Raw genomic sequence first — 18,194 nt, forward strand, 5'->3', positions numbered from 1 at the left:
TGCTGGGCTCCATATTCACACCAGCCGTGGATGCCCAGTGGCTCTGTCTCTGGTTTCTGCCTGGACTGGGATGCTGCACCAGGTTCCCTTCCCTGCTGGAGGGGGCCGTGGTCCCTCTGCTCCCCAGCAGAGGCCAAGTGTAGCAGCACTTTTAGCAACCTCCATGAGCCTTCTCTGTTTTCCTCCTGCCTGAACACAGAGCCTGTATAACAGCAGCAACAGATGTTTCTCCCTAACTTCTCTTTGGTTTTGTGCTTCTCTTGCAGCATCTCCTCCCAGTACTCCTCCGCCATATCCCCACACTCCGGCAGAGATGGTAAGAACCTGCCATCTCCTGAAGAATGTGCAATATCTGATAAAGTGTTAAGAAATTCTCTCCCTCCTGCCATGAATAACTGTCCCCCCTTTCCCCCTGCAGTGGTGACATCGTCCCGCCAGGTCCGCACGATCGTCGAGGAGGTTCAGGATGGGAAGGTGGTCTCCTCCCGGGAGCAGGTCGCACTCACCACTCGCTAGGAGGGCCAGTAGGACCCTCGACCCCAGGCTCAGGAGAGCAGTGAGCTGAGCCAAGCACTGCCTGAGGCCCTGGGTTGTGTCCCAGAAAGCTTCCTCCACCTCCTCCTCCTGCCTGTATTACCCTCATTCCATGCAGGTGCCTCTGGACACACTTAATAAAGCTTTTTCTCCTCGCTAGTGCAACTGCAGACTTGTCTATCACTGACACAAGATCCCTCAAAGCCTCAGGGTTGTGTGTTCATGCCAGGGAAAGTCCTAAGAAACCACAAGAAGAAGCCAGTGAGAGGAGGGGAAGGGCAAGAGATGGGTTTCACCTGGAGGGACGTGGGTTCCACCTGGAGCAAAGATAATTGGAGACAGCTTTTTCTAATGAACTCATTGCTTGTAAAGACATGGTTGAGACATAAACCAGATTAGTGACAGAAATTAAAGGCAATTATGGACAGATGAGGTCTGAGGTCAATGTGCCACGCGACTGATAATTAAAACCAACAAAATAAAGCTCAGTTCACTTGGGATCATAAAAAATCTCTTTCTCCTGTAAACTGAACTTGAATGACTTTGGCAAGACTGCTGCTGCCAGATGTTCCATCTGAGACACGAGCCCAGTGTCGGGCTGGTTGGCAAACCTCATCCCCACTTGCCTGCTACCTTTTTTGACTGTCTTTAAATCACACTATTGGGCAGGGAAACCTTATACAGAGCTTTTTATGCTGCCCCAGGGCTGCACTTAACAGGATCTAAAGTAACCATTGCTTAATCCGCACGGGGATGAGTAGCAATAATTTTTATCACTATCACGTCTAGTAGATCACTGCTAAAATCCTTCCTGAAACACAGGAGGCAGAAGCAGCGCCTGAGGCCAAGCTGCCACTCAGGATTAGTGACACAGTTGGGCAGCAGACACCGGGTGTGCCCATGCCCACTTGCTTCCTGGAGAGTCAAAAGCCTGATGGAATCACTCAGATCCAGCTTCACTCCAGCCAGTGGAACCTGGGAGCCCTGTCCAGTCTCAGACCACGGGCTCATGTTAATCCCCCACCTCAAGGATCCAGATTTGGAGCTCAGACCAAAGGGAAAGGGACCAGTCTGCAGTAAATCAGCTTCCACAACGCACAAGGAGCTCCTGTGGCTGAGGCTCAGCTCACTCATCCCTTGGGTGATGAGTGGTGATTCATTGTCCCTCAGCCTCCCCACAGCACTGAGGTCCCACTGAGCACTCACCACGCACTCCCCTGCCCCAGCAGGTTGGGAAAGAGCTGGTGATGTCACACTGGGCATGACAGGACAGGCAGAGGAGATCGAAGAAGTGGGGAGCCTGCCAGGTCTTTCCAGAAAAAGGGAGCGTGAGATGTTATCGTTCTGTATCATCCTTCAGCAATTACAGAGAGGGCAGGAAACGAGCGGAGCGCAGAGTTCATGGACTGTGTCATGCTTCTCCCTCTCTGGAATAACAGACCTTCCTTGGAGAAACAGGAAGTCTCCCAGGCCGACTGAGCCAGAGCTATGTCAAAAATTAGAAACAAATCAAGCAAAATGTACCTGAGCCTCCAGCTGTGTCAGGGTCTGTGGCAGTGGGCAAGGCTGCAGGCGGAAATCCTGAGAACAACTGCTAATGTGCTGTGCTTATTTTCCATCAGAACAGAGTTATTTCAGTTTTAAATGGCAGCTTTTTAACTCTTGAGCCATCTGCAGACTGCCACAAGTGTATGAATACAGAAAGGCTTTCTGCAAACCACAAATCTAACTGATGAAATACAAGTAGGAGGCTAAAGGAAGATGTCAGTCCAGGAGTACCTGCCTCCACGGGCAGCACAGGGAGGGATGGCTCCTTCTGCAGCCAAGAGGGCACAAGGGAGAGATTGATCCAGCAGCACATTTGGTTATCTCTGACTGTCACCCTGTGCTGAGATATTTACATCTATCAGCAGGAACTGCCTGAGGTGAAATCCTGAGGAGAGCTGGGGGAACAGCTGGGAGAGCTGATGGAGAGCCCAGATTTGTAATCAGTGGATTCAGTTCTCCCGGGGTTTTCCTTATTCATCAACATATATTTGCATCAATGAAAAAGGCCTTAATTCTGCATACAGCTCAGTGTAACACTGTTATCACAGGCGAGAGCGAAGTCCAAGCTCAGTACAAGTGATCCCTGTAGTGCTCCAAAGAAGGAAAATACCACAGAACTATTGGGCAATTTATTGCCTGTCACTACTCTTTGATACACACAGTTTGTGTCCGTGAAACATGGACAAATTGTGACTCCAAGAGAAGGACAAATACTGGGTTTGGAGAGCATTGCTCAGATTTTCTGGAAGCTCCAAGCACAAGAAGAAAAGCCTCATTAGGATTCAGCCAGGAGTTACAGAAGCAAGTCCTCAGCAAATGATGGTGAAACTTGAATGGACAACAAAATGAAAAAAAGGGAAAATCAAGAATGTCCTTGAAAGGTATTTCATGACTGAGACACAGAGAGAAATCTATGCGATGTGCCTGTGTCGAACTTAATATAAAACAGCAAGAACACTGACAATAAATAATACTTAACACAAGAATTGTCTTTCCAATTTTTGAAGCCCCTTGTGCTTCTCAGAGAGTTATTTTTATAATGCCCTCGAGGAGGGGGATGACTGTTATTATGGTTTCCATTCTACAAAGCATGAAATTGAGACTGGGAGGAGCTGAGTGAATTGCCTGGAGTGACTTGCAAAGCCGGGATCAGACCCCGGAGCACCCCAGTGTCCTCAGAGGGGTGGAGGTACAGCCAATGGCAGCTGGCAGAAAGTGGTGTGACAGGTACATCACCAGCCAGATAAGCAAATACTTTGTAAATACTTTGTATGGATTTTCCATAGCGACACACGGAAATTCAGCTGACAGTGGGCAGAGAGCTCTCCCTGCCCGGGCTGGAGCCGTGAGAGACGCCCCAGCTGGCGGGGGCTGGGCTGGGCAGTTCCTGGCTCCAGCTCTGCTCCTGGCATTCCCTGTGTCTGTGCACCAGCAGGGACTCGGGCTTTGGTGCTGTGTCTGAGTCAATGAGTCCCCAGGGAAGCTCTCTTGAACATGAAAACAGCTGGTGACTCAGGGATTGTTTGTAATAACGTGAAATGCTGGATCTCCTTCTTAGGGGCACATTATATTTTATCTGCATTAGCTTAAGAAACAGTCTGAAACCTTAAAATATCCAAAGGATTTCCCTCCAGGGAAATCTAATCTTTCTCATTTCCATTGCCCTGTTGAATCTGGTAATTCTGTGCCGTGGAGCACCCTTGGGAATAACGCCAGCGTACCCATCCCCTGCCCCCGTCACACAGCCCAGGACGCCGACAGAGAGCTGAACTATAATCCCTTTTCTCTCTATTTTTCACAAAGCTCATTACGTGGGAGCAGCACCTTCGCCCGGGGGAGGCTCTTCTGCTCATTTGTCACTTGAAGCAGTCATTTTTCCTGGTCAGGCCAGTGCTGCTGCTCCTGAAGTGCCCGTGGCAGCTCCTCGTGCCCGGCTCCTTCCTCTGCCTCCCCTGGGGCACAGTGGTGCCTGTGAGGGGCTCCCAAGTCAGCCGAGGACGAGGACGGTGCATCAGAGCATCGCCCCGGGCTGGCTCCGAGGCTGTGGGCAGAAAATTTCCATCTGCAGACTCCAGTCGGGAAGTCAATGAAAGTTAATTCTGGAAGGAGGCTTCCATTAGGCATGGAGATGCCGTCATTAGCAGGTCTCGTCACAAAGTGAAAATCTCTTTAATGATATGGGGGCTGTGACTGCTGGCAGGGCCTGAGGTGTGCTCTGGTGTAAACCCAAGAGCTGGTTTTAATAAAAATTTTGAATTTTGGAGAGGAAAAAAAGCTGCTGTGAAGGACACACAAATCAAGAGTGAAGTCACTATTCTCCTTTACAAAAGCTGTAGAAATTCTAATCACCTTTGGCAAGGTCTGAAGTTCCAAAAGTAAGGAAGAAACGTAAGTAAGAATCTCTGCTTAGTTTCCAGTAATTGAAAAAACCCCAAAACTTTCCACGCATTATGTGTTTTTTTCTCCTCATTTAAAAAAATCATAAAATCATGTAATCACAGGATGGTTTGGGTGGGGAGGGACCTTAAAGCTCATCTCATTCGACTCCCTGCCACGGGCAGGGACACCCTCTACTAGACCAGGTTGCTACAAGCCCTGTCCAACCTGGCCTTGAAAAATGAAGGACCATATAATTATCGATTAAATGGAATTAAATGTTTGCTGAGCTCTAGTTTTATAATTCTTGGATGGAAAACAGTCCGATTGTGGCCGGGCTGCAGCTGATCCTGACTCCAGCTCCAGGCAGGGCCTGGCCATCCCTGTGTGTGTCAGGGCACCCTGGCACCGGCTTCGCTTCCTAATGACAGCACTAACGAAGGATGGGCACCCACAGAACCACCCCACAGTGCAGGAGCGCTGGGTTTGCAGTGGCAAGATAAAATCGAGCCTAATGAACTCACCCAAATGGCAGAAGCAATATTTGTGAGCCAGGCTGCAGCTAACACATCCTTTATGCCACGTGTCCAGGTGACCTGGATGCCAAACCCACAGCTGAACCACACGTGGGTGAGAGCCAGCCAATATTAGCATGGCTTTATTAATGTTATTAATAAAATGAAAGATTCAGATGACAAAACATTTTAATTATTTCCCTTCTTCCTCCATTCATCATTCCAGGACTAAAAAATAGGTTTAATATATATTTTTTAAAAGTCTTTTTTGTCTTTTCTAAATGTAACACCTAGATTGTATTTGGAGTGCTTCCACAGGGCTGGTGGGAACTGGGTGAGACCTCTACAGAGTCAGGCATCTGCTGAAATTCTCCATGTTACTGTTTCAGAAATCTTATCCTGTGTGGTGGTGAATATTCACAGTGAACTGCAATGTTTGGTGTTCAGGAAACATCCTCTTCTCTTATATTTTGGATAAATATTTGACTATTTTGTCTACCCTCTAAAGCAGCAAAGCAAACACACCCTGGGATCTCCCTCTGCAAGGGGATGTTTTGATGGAGGCAGGAGAAAGAGAAGGGGTAAATCATGCCTGGTACATTCCAGTGCAATATTCCTCTGTGTTCTCCAAGAGCATTTCGAGGGAGGCCCTCAACCCAGGGCCACGTGGGATGGGACAGATCCTCGCTGCACGGTCCAGGGTGGTCTCCTGGCCCTGGTCCCAGGGACTGAGGGCAGCTGAGTGAGGGGACCCCCTCGCTCCTGGTGACAAAGGGGTCGAGCAGGCTCGGTCAGATAGGATACCTTTCCCACAGCTTTCACTTTCCGGGTGGACTCGCCCACGCCGGAGGTGGATAATTGCCGTGGTGTTTCACTCCCCGGGCACTCTCGGGTATCGTCGGGTTTTTGTGTCACTGTTGTTGAGCTGTCATCACAAGTCAGACCTGATGATTCAGGAAGTAACATTTTTGATGTAGTTTTGAAACACGCTTCTGTTAACCAAAGCATCTTTCTGTTGTGGGATTTCTGGAGACAAACGCCTTTGGGGAATTATTTCCGGCTGAAAAAAAACACCTCCCAGCCAGGTCACAAAGGAGGAAGAATAAACAGCCCTTCTCCAGTGGCACGATCCACGGGGACTGGTATAAATAGAGGACCAGGGGACAGAGGGATCACAGTTGGATCCTGCAGCGAGCTGAGCACTTGCCCCGGGCTCCGTCGGCTGCACCATGAGCTGTGCTGTCAGGCAGGTCGTCACCACCTGTGCCCAGGGCAGGGGCAGCACGGGCAGCAACGCGGCCGGCACGGGGAGGAGGGTCTCCTCCGCCTCCTCGGGGAGACACGCTGCCTACGACCTGGGTGCTGTGGGGGGCAGCTTTTCCGGCGGCAGTTTGAGCGAGGGATTTCTCGGGAAGCAGCTGAGCGCCGGCAGCGCGGCCGGCGGGAGCTTCGGAGCCACCCAGAGGGCTTGTTCTGCCCTGGGCTTCAGCGGTGGAGGCATCTGCACTCGAGGGGGTGGGGGCTTCCCCAGGGCCGGCGCTGGCTGCGGGGATGGGATCCTGTTCGCCAACAACGAGAAGGCCACGATGCAGAACCTCAACGACCGCCTGGCCTCGTACCTGGACAAGGTGCGGCTCCTGGAGGGGGACAACGCCGACCTGGAGTGCAAGATCAGGGAGTGGTACGCCAAGGTGGGGCCCAGCTGCGAGCCACGGGACTACAGCTGCTACCACAAGGAAATTGAAGACCTTCAGAACCAGGTAAATCCTTGTTCGTCAAAAAAGTTTAATGTTTCCTTGGGCTTTGCTTCCCCAAGTGCAAAGAGCCCTGTCAGAGGGCAGAGGCAATGGCTCTGGAGGGGCAGGTGCAGTGATGGTTTATATGGAATGATGGTCTGAGGGGGGGGAATTCTGCATTTACCGAGAACTGACACTTCAGCACAGCCAGCTCCACCCAACTGGCACGAGGGTTTCCCTGCTGTGATCCCACCTAACTGATCAATAATCCCAGTAGATGGAATCACTATAAGATACCCCGGGTAGGTGTTTCCTCCAGGGTCTTCTGGAGCCAGAGGAAGCTGCAAGCCCTAATCCCTTTCCTACATTTGCTTTTCCAGATCCTGTGTGCAGCCATGGAGACTAACAAAATCCTTCTGAACATCGATAACAACAGGATGACTGCTGATGACTTCAGAGTGAAGTGAGTACAGACCCGTGCTGGGGAAGGGCAGGTGAGGGGCGGTGACGGGGAAATCCCAACCCTCTGCCTGTCACGCTGCACGGTCAAAAGCAGATTTTTTCCCCCAAACTCAAGTGAAAGGCTTGCCCTGCCCTGCTGCCCTGCTGACCCCCCTTTGCTGCCCGTGGTTTAAGGTACGAGACCGAGTGTGGTCTCCGGCAGAACGTGGATGCCGACATCTGCAACCTGCGGCCCGTCCTGGACCAGCTGGCCAGCTGCAAGACCGACCTGCAGCTGCAGTGCGAGGCTCTCACGGAGGAGATGTGCTGCCTCAAGACCAACCACGAGGAGGTCGGATCACCCCTCACCCAGGGAATACAGAAGGAAAGCTCCCCCTGGGGTTGATATCACTGATACGGTGCTCGTATTCCCTGCAGGAAATGAGCTGCCTGAGGAAACAGGCGACCGGGGATGTGAGCGTGGAGGTCAATGCCTGCCCTGGCCCAGACCTGAGGAAGATCCTGGAGGATCTGCGGTGCCAGTACGAGACGCTGATGGAGCGCAACCGGAAGGAGACGGAGCAGTGGTATGCCTGCAAGGTACCACACCCACCAGAGCTGGGCCCGGCACTGCCCCCTGGGACAGCAAAAGTGAGGGATTAGATGTCCTAAGACCAGCAGCTGGGTCACAGGAGTGCTCAGATCTAACTGTCCTGCCCGATTTCTGTGCTCTGTCTGTGGCAGAGGGGCCACCACATGGTGTCACAGGGCCACAAGAGAGTAAATGGGGAGGGGGGGGGGAGCCTGGTCAGGGCACTGCGGGGTGTGAGATGATGTGGGGACGTGAGGAAAGGGCTGCTCTTTTCTGACCTTGCAGATGGAGGAGGTGAATCTGGAGGTTGTCACAAGCAGCCAGGAGATCGAGTCAAGCAACAAGCAGGTCACTGAGCTGAGGCGGCAGCTGCAGGCCCTGGAAATCAACGTGCAAGCCCAGCTCACCATGGTAGGGGATGCCACACGACTCACACCTGCAGCTCCCGTGACCAGGGTGGTGCCCGCAGCAAACCCAGGTACCTGTGTGCTTGTTCCATTCTCAGAAAGAAAACCTGGAATCCTCTCTGACGGAGACCGAGTGTCGCTACAACAAATACCTGGCTGAGCTGCAGACCCAGATCTCCTGCGTGGAGCAGCGGCTGGCTGAGATCCGAGCGGAAATGGAGTGCCAGAACCAGGAATACAAGACCCTCCTGGACGTCAAGTGCCGCTTGGAGCAGGAGATCCAGACCTACCACTGCCTGCTGGAGGGCGGCCAGCACGACATCATGTACGCAGACAGAGCCAGGCACCCCAAAATCCCTGTGCTTTGCCTTACAGGGGCATGAACGTTCCTTATACCAGTGGTAAAAGCAACACTGTGGTGAGGAACCGGTGCTGACCTGTTACCAGACAGGGCCTATTAGCAAACTGTGAGGCACCTGAGGATTTGGCTCTGATAAATGTCCAGGGTGCATGTCAGAGACCATTCTGGGGCCAGGGAGGGGGGGGGCCAGGAGAGCCCCCAGAGCTGTCCCAGCCCCTGGCACGGTGCAGCAGCTCTTTAAGGGCAGCTTTGCTGGCAGCTGGGCAAGGTCTCTGACAAACACTGTCACATTAACTGAGTTTTATTGGCTTTGCCAGAATGAGGCAGGGTTAGGGACTGGCAGCTAAATTAACTGAAACAATAAATTATCTAAACATTTTCAGCTTCACACAACAATTTTAATTAAAGTTTTGGGAATTTAATTTGTATGCAAAGCAGCTGTCTCTGCTCTGCCTCCCATTGACTGAGGTTTTTAAACAGCCAGGCTGTTAATCCCAGACATGGCTGCACACACACAACACCAGCCTGGGCACCCACCTGCTCCATTTGTTTGGAAAAGGAGGCACTGGAATGGTGGAGCCCTGAGAACTCTCCAGTCCTAAATTAGTTACACGACAAATCAGTTTTTGTTCCAAAATGTCAGTTGCAGTGGACGAAGGGACACTGTTAGTTTTTGTCTTGGAGCCTGGGGTAATCCTGGGATGGAAAAGCAAAGGCAGCCAAGAGGCAGGAGGGAGGGAGTGGGAGAACGGTGGCCAATGACCCTCGGGGTTCGGAGGGGAAATGGCAGCACTGACCGAAGAGACAGAGCTACAGCCAGTGCACAGGTCAGGGGAGATCTCCAGGGTGGCAGTGCCAAGGGCCTGGGTCTCCAGAGCTGTCTCCTTTCCACAGAGGGCCAGCAGGAAGAGGAGTCGCTGCCACATCAGCTGGGAGGAGCGGGGGGCTGAAAGCCACTCTGTGCCAGCCCTGCCTGCCCTGAGCCCGGCACAGGAGAGGGTCTGCCAGGTGAGGGGTCCTCCAGGAGCTGGGGAGTGGGACCATGAGCTGCCCCTTCAGTGCTGGGAACCTGGGGAAGAGGAGGATGAGAGGCCTCCAGGGCTTTTCTGGGTGAAGAGGGGTTGGAGGTGGTGTCTTTTCCCTGGAAAGAGGCTGGGTCGGAGCCTGTGGCCATTGGTGGTGGAGCACTGGGATTAACTGGGCTATGGTGGGAAGCAGTGGTAAGGAATGGTGGGAAGCAGTGGCAAGGGATGCAGCTGTGGGACATTTATACACCTCTGTAGAAATTAGGTTTGACACTGGGGAGTGCCCAGCAGTAAAGCTGTGGTTAAATAAGACTTCCAGCACAACATGGGAATGAGGAACTGGAAGGGGAATCAGTCAGTCACAGCTCTTTGAGAAGGTATAAAATCAAGCAGAGCTGGGGAGAAGAGGGAAGAGGAAGGTCAGTACAAGAGCAAGGGTGTGTAAGAGAAAGGCACATATGCAGAACCCCCTGAAAAAGTGATGCTTCCTGCTCTCCCTCAGGTCACTGCAGACCAGAGAGTCCCTCAGCCCCACTGCACATCCCTGAGGAGCTGTGAAGAACAAGCCATTTGGAAGAACAAGGCAAGAATAACCTGGGTGTTCTCAGTTGTGCTCCAGCAGCAGCCGAAGGGACTCCATGGGAGCCACTGACCCCAGCACTGCCCCTCACTCGGGCTCCCCAGGGCTGTGCTGGTTGTCTGACAGCAACCAAGGCTTGTCTCCAATAAAACTTTGCTCCTACTAACACAGCCTCCAACCTGGGAAATAATTTCTACAAGTAAATTAATATACAAGTATTTAAAAAAAATAGTTATGCAGACACTGATATTCACGGCACAGCTTTGGTTGGAATCCACCCTCGCTCTCCATCCACACACCCGTCACTGCAGGGAGAGAGGAAAACAAACTGTGTCCCCATCAGTGCTCCTGCTGAACTCAGAGGCTGAGGAGGGGATGGAGGGTGGAGGAGAGGGACCAGCCCGTGCTGTGGAAAGGGATATTTGCTACCAGAGGAGGAGGCATTTGCTAAGACATGAGGTAGAAGGTGATGTGGAAAGAAACATGGAGGGAGGCTGGGCAGAGGGCAGGGAGGGACTCTCAGGCTGTCTGACTGTCTTCTACTGAGAGACCTCTGAGAGAAAAAGGAGTCCTCATTAAAGTGGGTGTGTGCTAATATAATAAAATATAATATAATATCACATAATATAATGTAGCACACAACACCTATGACTTATTATGGATGTGCACTAGCAGGATAAAATCAAGAATAACAAGTTTTCCCAAATAATTGGAGCAGGAATTTTGAAAAGCAGGAATTTTGAAAGCCAGGCTCTGCTGGACTGTCCACGCCCTTCTGGTGGAGGCAAACAATTCCCAGAGAAAACACTAAACAAAGAACCTCTAAATGGATTTGTAAAAAAGGCAAACAGGAAGAACCAGCTGGCAACATGTGGGAAGATAAAAGGGTGAGACAAATTAATATGTGGGAGAGAAGTTTTTTAAAAGTGAGACACAATAAACAGCCAGGAAAAAAAAAGCTGCTGCTGTTTTATTACCCCAGTGAAAGGAATGACAAACACATCCAGGAACACGACTGCATTTTGCTGCGTGTGCAAGCCAAGGCTCAGGATGCAGCCTGTCCCTCCTCACTGGCAGCAGTGTCTGAGAGATGGGTCAGTAGGGCTGGGAGTGGTGTCACAGCCCTCACCCCTCATTGTGTGGCTCTGAAAGCCCTTTTCTCTCATGAAATATTGGATGGGGTTTGATGACTAACCTTAGACAGAATCCTGAAATGGAGGATCCTAACAAGGCGGCTTTGGGGGACACAATGAGTCCAAATTAGTGCCCATTTCTAAAGAGAGAAACAGCTCAGACAGTTCTGGAACTGCCTCTCCCTGAGCTCTGTCCAGGACACTCGTTAGCCCTGTGGGGTAATTGCTCTAACGAGCTCCTGGCCAAGCTCTGTGCTACTTTCCCTGCTCGGTTCTGCATCCCCACTCCCGCAGCACTAATTACACTGTGCATCTGGGGGCCATCTAACCCCCCTCGGTGCTGACACAGCACCTCTGAGGTCACCACACACTGCCCTCCCTGCCCAGGGCTCACAGCCTGGGCAGCCCTGGGAAATGATGGAGGCTGTGGAGGCTGCACAGGAGGAGGCAGAGAAGGGAAGTTACATGAAATGCAGAGGGCACAGTGCAAGAGACAACAGGACAAGAGTGACCAGGGACAGGGACTGCAGGCAAATATCTGCTGTGTCCTCACACAGCTCTCGGGTCGTGCAGCTCGTGGCAGCTCAATCTGTCTCTTGTAACGTGCAAATCTTGTAAAGCAAGAACCAACGGATATCTCAGAGACAGAGAGAGACTTGGGCTGAAGGTACAGGACTGGGAGAAGAACCAAGGATAAAGACAGCAAGGGTGGGTGCCCAGGGAGAGGAGGGGGTGGTATCAGCACTCAGGCTGGTAAGCAGAAGATGAAATGCGCTGTGACTGCTGCAGCAGATGTGTCTGTGTGCTACAGAGAGCACGTGGGAATTACACCACCACCAGGAAAAATCCCCAAGGAGTGAACACACCAGAGGTTTAAGGGATCAGTGAAGAAACAGAAAGAAAACAACTAATTTTGCAAATTGCCAATGCTGGAAATCAGCCACGAGTTCCGGATGGCACAGCACAGCCAATTATCCCTGATTACAGGCACGGTGTGTTTGGAAAGGCAGGCCATGTTCTGCTGTGATGTATAAACTGTAATTTCTCTACAAAAGTGTACTTCATGCAGCAGGCAGACAGGTACAGTCTCACTCACACCCACAGTAACTATCTGTGGGGTTTAGATTTTTGTTTACTGGCTTGTGCAACATTTGTAAAGAACTACAGAGATGAGCAGACTCCTGCTGTAACCCAACAGATTTCTCAGCTCAGTGCACTGAATAACATAATCTAAACTGCCAGTATGAGCCACAAATTTAAAGTGCATTGAAATTAAGAGACTTTAGTAGGATATAAAGCTAAAAGAAGACACTGTGGGGAGACTCTGGCTGCTCTGCCCCTTTGCCTGCCCAGCTCTGTCGCACCTCTGATGGTGTCTGAGCACAGGAAGCACCTGAACACAACAGGTTGTCAGGTTCTGGTCTGACCCTGTGGCTCAGCCTCGGTTTCCCTCCCATCCTGCACCATGCTCAGCTCCCCATGAGGGACTGGAATTGCTGCAGTTTCATCACCCATCACTATTCCCATCTATCCTAACGAATTCTCCAGGACTCTCCTCTGCTGTGATAACCTCCAGAGGTGCACAGTCCGGAGGCCTGGCTGCACTGTCAGTGTCTGGCAGGCGCTGGAAGGAACCAACAGCCCTCACAAAGCGAATCAGGGGGGACTGTGAGCTTCAGTAGGAAGAAACTCAGCTGTGTCCATGTCCTGCTGAGCTCCTACTTCACACTGCAGATGCTCAGAGCCTGCAAATGTGAACAGTCAGCAAGAAACTGAAGCAGAGTCACCCCCTCGGTCTCGGAGGTGTATTTAAGCCCGGGCTGTTACCAAACCCACTGTGGTAATTATTTCACTTGCCTTACAGGATTTGGCTAAACATGGTGGTACAAAACAGTGAGTCACTAGCCAGGAAAAAGTCGTGGTCTGCATTTGAAAGATGAGAGCATGAGGCCTGGAGCTGGCTCAGTATCACATCAAAGAAGTGTTTAATAAGTGATGCCTAATGGCCATTATGCAAATGATTAATGGTAATTACAAGTGACAAGATAAAATCATATTCCAGTGTGGTTGCACAAACATCACTGAGGCAATGCTTATGAAAGCAAAGTTCTGTAGAACCAGACACACCTTTCTTGTAGTTGACACAGGAGAGCATTATCAGCTTTGATAAGCAAAGCCAGGCGAGCGTGTGGAGCCGGGCTGGGCACAGGGACCAGCATCCCGTGGGAATGTGACATCCTGCTGCCTCCCCCATCCCTGTGCACCAGTAATGACCTTTATCACCTCTTCCTCCACTTTCACTGTCTCACCCATCAGGCCCAGAGAACTCACCTTGTTGGCACTGACATTGTGTGTGACCCCTGCTCATCGTCCTGGCCCACAGCCTGTCGTGGATTCCTGAACTTCCAGCTGCATGAAGCCATTTGTTTCCTCCTGCCTTACACTGAGGTTGTAAATCCTTTTTGGACACGTTCGTGTCTTAGAATTGCACAGTCCTTTCCCAGCATTCTGCCCCAAGGCTGTGTCCCAAGGCTACAGGATTACAAATAAAAACAAAAGTGGAGGTAAAGAAATCAGTGTAATGGGGGAAGAAGCCAGTACTGAGGGATGTTTTGGAACAAGGAGTGGCTCCCAGCTAGAGAAAGCAGAACCACAGAGCCAGTGAGCTCCACACAGCCTCTGTCTGGCCTCGGTGCTGAGCCTCGAGCCCCAACACAGTCATAAGGAGTGGGACAACACCACAGTGTGTTTTTAAGATACAGCCAGGTTAGTCAGGGACTGGCTTCTGGGTGCACCGGCTGTACCAGACACATCACATATCCCAGTGAAACCAGCAGGAGCCCAGAGAAGCTCCAAAGAATGCAACTGCCTCCCAATTATGAGTACTTTGGCAGAACTGTATGGTCGTGTCTAACCTTCCCTGGTGAAATGGGATTTGGGAGCCTGTGGACCTTTTCACTAGGACACGAATGAAAGGTTGTACAATGGTGCAAACTAATTTGTTTTGTGGAGCAAGACCTGTTCCTTCTTCCTGTCAGGGAGCTGCTGAAGGAGAGGGGGGGAGGTGCTCCATGTCCACCCTTAGAGAAATGTCCACCATCCTCCTAAAGCCAAGAGTCTGCAAGGGAAAGAAAGGCACCCCCAGCCCCATGTCTGCTCTTGGGTAACTCCTGAAAACCTCCCCAGCAGAAGCGAAGCTCCAAGCAAGCATTACATTAATTTCTGTTGGCTCCAACAGCCACACCCTGTCTTCAATTATATTCCTCAAAACGACGGATGAAAGCCAGATTTGCTCCCTCTCCTCCTTTTCACTCATGATTTTCCCGACTGCGAGTCTGGGCTCTGTGGGGAGCACGGGGGCTGTGTCTAGGGGGAGGATGGACTCGTATTTCAGGCACTGCAGTCTCAGTGAGGAATCTGAGCTCTGACAGACCCGGCTCAGTCCTCGAGCAAGTTATTTCCCTGCAGCATATGAATAATAATATTCCTGGATACTGCCAGCCTTGGTAGGCGGCTTTTTATCATTTCGGATCTAAGTAAAGAAATAAATTACTCCACCGGAGAGTGGAGAGCCTTAACTCATGCTGGTGTGAAGACAATCACAGCTAAACATGCTTGGGGTCACTCTCATACCATGGTGGCAGAAGCCACCAACTTCCCACCAGCCCATGAGGTGTCTGAGGGTACCAGCATGGGTTTTCTCTGCCTTTCCTCCCAGAGATGACGCTGCTCTTGGGGCTCCCTGAGTGTCACCTCACTGCCAACGAGGATCTATCACAACTGCTCCTGTAAATACCCAAACATCCTTGAGTCAAAGGTGGCTTGTGAGTAAGAGTCGCATGGAAATTCCACCCTGTAGGGGACAGAAGCCGTCGTCCCCTGGAGAGCAGAATATCCTCTCATTACAGAGTCTGCTGGAGAAGGACACTGGCACTGGTGGAGCCAGTTCTCTGAAGGCTCCCCTGGCTGCCCCTGCCTGGTTGGGCTGTGCTCACTCCTGCTACTGCTCCAACAAACTCAGTAAGAAATGCAGGACACTTTTGTCCTCCTTGTCCTGTGCTCAGCACAATCTTAGTAACGGCCAAGACCCACAGGGTCCCATCTGATTCCACCCAGGGAACTGGATACATCGCCCATGGATACTCCCTTTCCTGTCCTCTGTCTTTATCTACGATCACCACAAATTGGTGCAGCAAGGACAGCAATTACAGTAATAGAAAAATAACTTCAGCGAGGTCCTTCATACACTGCAGGTGACATCAGCCCTGTGTCACCCACACACAGGGGACACTGAGCTGGCCTGAGCTGCACAGTGTGAGCAGCTTCACTTCTTGTGTTTCCATAACCAGGGAACCATAAACAGGGAATTAAACCCATGGGGAACTGCCTCACTGATCTAAGAAATCTCACTGTAAAGCAGGTATTAGAGCTGTGCCAGGTGACCGACATCCACAGCACAGTGTCCCTGATCTGTTCACGACTGTGGTTCACACTTTTCAGAAATGAGAAATTTTATTAGTCTCCCATTTCTGTTTCACGAACTCTACCGTAGCATGTGATATAAAAATGGTTATTGGACTAAGAATGAAATAAATACAAATTAATAAAAGATAAAAGACACTTTGATGTTATAAATACCAATGTTTCTTCTTTGTACATAATCTAGGGCAACTTTTTTCTCGACTTGTTGCAAAGTTTGCATCATACAAAAAGCTGATGACTCACAAAACACTATTTTACTTTTTGGAATAAGCTGCTGACATGTAAAGTATCTTCCTTGTGAACTGGGATTTCTAGAGGGAAACTGCCTATGGGCTATTTATTCTTGGCATAAACAGCCAGACTAGCCAGCCCCGTGGGAAGAAGAAACACCCCACAGGTGACACCCCCTTTGGAAGGTATAAATGCAGACCTGCGGCAGCGCCAGCCTGCAGTCGGACTCAGTATCACGCTCTGCATCTCGCTTTGGGCTGTGGGTTGGCGCTGCAGCTGGGCCTCGCCATGAGCTGTAGTATTAAGCAGACAACTGGCTCTCTCAGGGGCAGGACCAGCGGGGGCAGCTGCGTGGTTGGTGGCGGTGGTGGTGGTGGCGGAGCGCGGATCTCCTCGGTCTCCTCCGGAAGATACACGACCTGCGGGATAGGCGGGAGCCGAGGGTTCTCCGGGAGAAGCTACTGCGGTGGCGTGAACTACGGAGGGGGACTGAGCACCGGCAGCTTGGTCGGTGGCAACTACGGAGGCGGCTTAGGAGCCGCTGTCCTCGGAGGATGCCCGGGCATGGGATTCAGCGGTGGCAGCGCTCGCTTCGGCGGTGGCATGGCAGGGGGCATGGGAATGGGGCTCGGTGGAGGTGGTTTTGCTGGTGATGGCATTCTTCTTTCTGGTGACGAAAAGGTCACCATGCAGAACCTAAACGACCGCCTGGCTTCTTACCTGGACAAGGTGAGGTGCCTGGAACAGGAGAATGCTGACCTGGAGTGCAGGATCAGGGAGTGGTATGCCAAGCAGGGCCCTTTCTGTGAGCCACGGGACTACAGCTGCTACTACAAAGAAATCGAAGATCTTCAGAACCAGGTAACATCCCTTCTCAGCTGCTTTCTCCCTTGAAAGCCTCTCCCCCGGTGCTGCCCACGTTATCAGGAGCAACAAATCAATGTTGTAAAATGCTCTTTGCAAACATCCATTATAACATCTGCCTGTGGAAAGCCCCAGAGCTCAGAGGTGAAATCTGGAGGGTTTCTCTTGCTTTTATTCATCAGACATATTGAAGGGGGAAATGTTACTTCATGGAATGCATCTGGATGGGCTCAGTGATCCTTCTGAATTCTGTTAGTGCCAAGGTGTTTAAACAGACATGTGGCAAGAAAAGAACTAAAAGATAAATAAATAATGGATTGCAATAATTTGCCTGAATTATATTATTGCCAGAATTTATATTATTGCAGAATTCCAGTTAAGCTTCATTTCCTCTATTAGTTTACTCTCTCATAAGCAATTTGGGAATACAGGATGTCTAATTAAAGGTAAGAACAAAGACAGCATTGCCATAACACATTTGAAATGAGCAATTTGAAATTCAAAATGTTTACAAAGTGTGTTTGGCAAAAATTTAGGATGTCAATGCATAAAGAAGAATAAAGTGAAAAGAATCTGGGAAAGGGACAGAATGAGACCAGCCTGTCATTAAGTCTTCAAACAAAATCTTTAAATCTCTTATCTGTGAAAATAAGATTCAGATTTAAAAGGTTGAGGTGGATTGTGGCAGGTGCTGGACACTAATTACACCTCCCAGACTGCCTGTACCTGAACCATGAATTTTATCATTTAATGCCTTCACTGCACTTCACTGAACACCCCTGTGAGTGCTGCACCCCTCAGCTCCCCATCCCTGCTACCCAGGACGTCAAAAAAGGAAAGGGAGAACAGGCTGTGGTCTGGTGGCACTGAGCAATGAGAGCAGAGGTTTCAGGAGTGAATGTTCTTTTTCCAGATTGTCTGTGCAACCATAGACAACAACAAGATCATTCTGAACATCGATAACAGCAGGATGACAGCTGACGACTTCCGAGTGAAGTGAGTACCGCGGGCTGCCCCCTCCTCTGTCCCCGCCCCCGGAGCTCTGGGCAGCTCTGCTGTGACCCACGACAGCCTGGAGGCTACACAGAGAAGCCTCTAGAGCTGCCCTAATAAGGGCAGTTCTAGGAGAGAAAGTCTGGGATGCCAAGCTGAGTTTGAGTGGAGATTAGAGCTCCCCAGGAAGCAGAGGGATCTGCAGCGAGGGTTCAGCTGAGCTGTTGTTCCAGCACGTGGTGTCTTTAAAGGGGAAGGTTTTGTTTTTCCTGTGGGAGCTCAGAAACGCTCGTGGTGGTGTCAGACACCGACTGCTCTTTGTTTCTTGGCAGGTACGAGACGGAGCTGGCCCTGCGCCAGAGCGTGGAGGCCGATA

At 50.8% G+C, this 18,194-nt stretch overlaps 2 protein-coding genes and 1 long non-coding RNA gene across 3 annotated transcripts in view; all 3 read left to right on the plus strand.

Annotated features, from left to right (window-relative positions):
- Positions 1 to 170: 170 nt before the first annotated feature.
- Positions 171 to 696, plus strand: LOC113958264. The gene is made up of 2 exons (XR_003531463.1): positions 171 to 316; positions 419 to 696. It is a non-coding gene; the product is annotated as an uncharacterized LOC113958264 (long non-coding RNA).
- A 5,491-nt stretch (positions 697 to 6,187) lies between these two features.
- On the plus strand, positions 6,188 to 10,221 carry LOC113958259 (keratin, type I cytoskeletal 19-like). Its single transcript, XM_027666377.1, has 8 exons — positions 6,188 to 6,733; positions 7,090 to 7,172; positions 7,346 to 7,502; positions 7,589 to 7,750; positions 8,028 to 8,153; positions 8,248 to 8,474; positions 9,405 to 9,518; positions 10,038 to 10,221. Exons 1-7 carry the CDS (start codon positions 6,203 to 6,205, stop codon positions 9,490 to 9,492), a joined length of 1,374 nt encoding a protein of 457 aa, XP_027522178.1. The 5' UTR covers positions 6,188 to 6,202; the 3' UTR covers positions 9,493 to 9,518; positions 10,038 to 10,221.
- A 5,728-nt stretch (positions 10,222 to 15,949) lies between these two features.
- Positions 15,950 to 18,194, plus strand: part of LOC113958263 (keratin, type I cytoskeletal 13-like) — a 4,761-nt gene continuing 2,516 nt past the window's right edge. The window contains 3 exon segments of the mRNA XM_027666384.1: positions 15,950 to 16,822; positions 17,739 to 17,821; positions 18,151 to 18,194. The exon segment at positions 18,151 to 18,194 is cut by the window's right edge and continues 10 nt beyond it. Of these exon segments, the coding sequence (XP_027522185.1) occupies positions 16,250 to 16,822; positions 17,739 to 17,821; positions 18,151 to 18,194 (700 nt within the window). The 5' untranslated portion in view covers positions 15,950 to 16,249.

Source organism: Corapipo altera, unplaced genomic scaffold, assembly GCF_003945725.1.
Source record: "Corapipo altera isolate COAL_440 unplaced genomic scaffold, ASM394572v1 200, whole genome shotgun sequence".
Lineage (NCBI taxonomy): Eukaryota > Metazoa > Chordata > Aves > Passeriformes > Pipridae > Corapipo > Corapipo altera.

Excerpts from the sequence above, each read along its gene's own strand:
- LOC113958259 (XM_027666377.1), top strand. The coding sequence starts at position 6,203 with ATGAGCTGTGCTGTCAGGCAGGTCGTCACCACCTGTGCCCAGGGCAGG. Across the intron at positions 8,154-8,247 it reads TGCAAGCCCAGCTCACCATG|AAAGAAAACCTGGAATCCTC; the intron begins GTAGGGGATGCC and ends TTCCATTCTCAG. Across the intron at positions 8,475-9,404 it reads GGCGGCCAGCACGACATCAT|AGGGCCAGCAGGAAGAGGAG; the intron begins GTACGCAGACAG and ends TCCTTTCCACAG.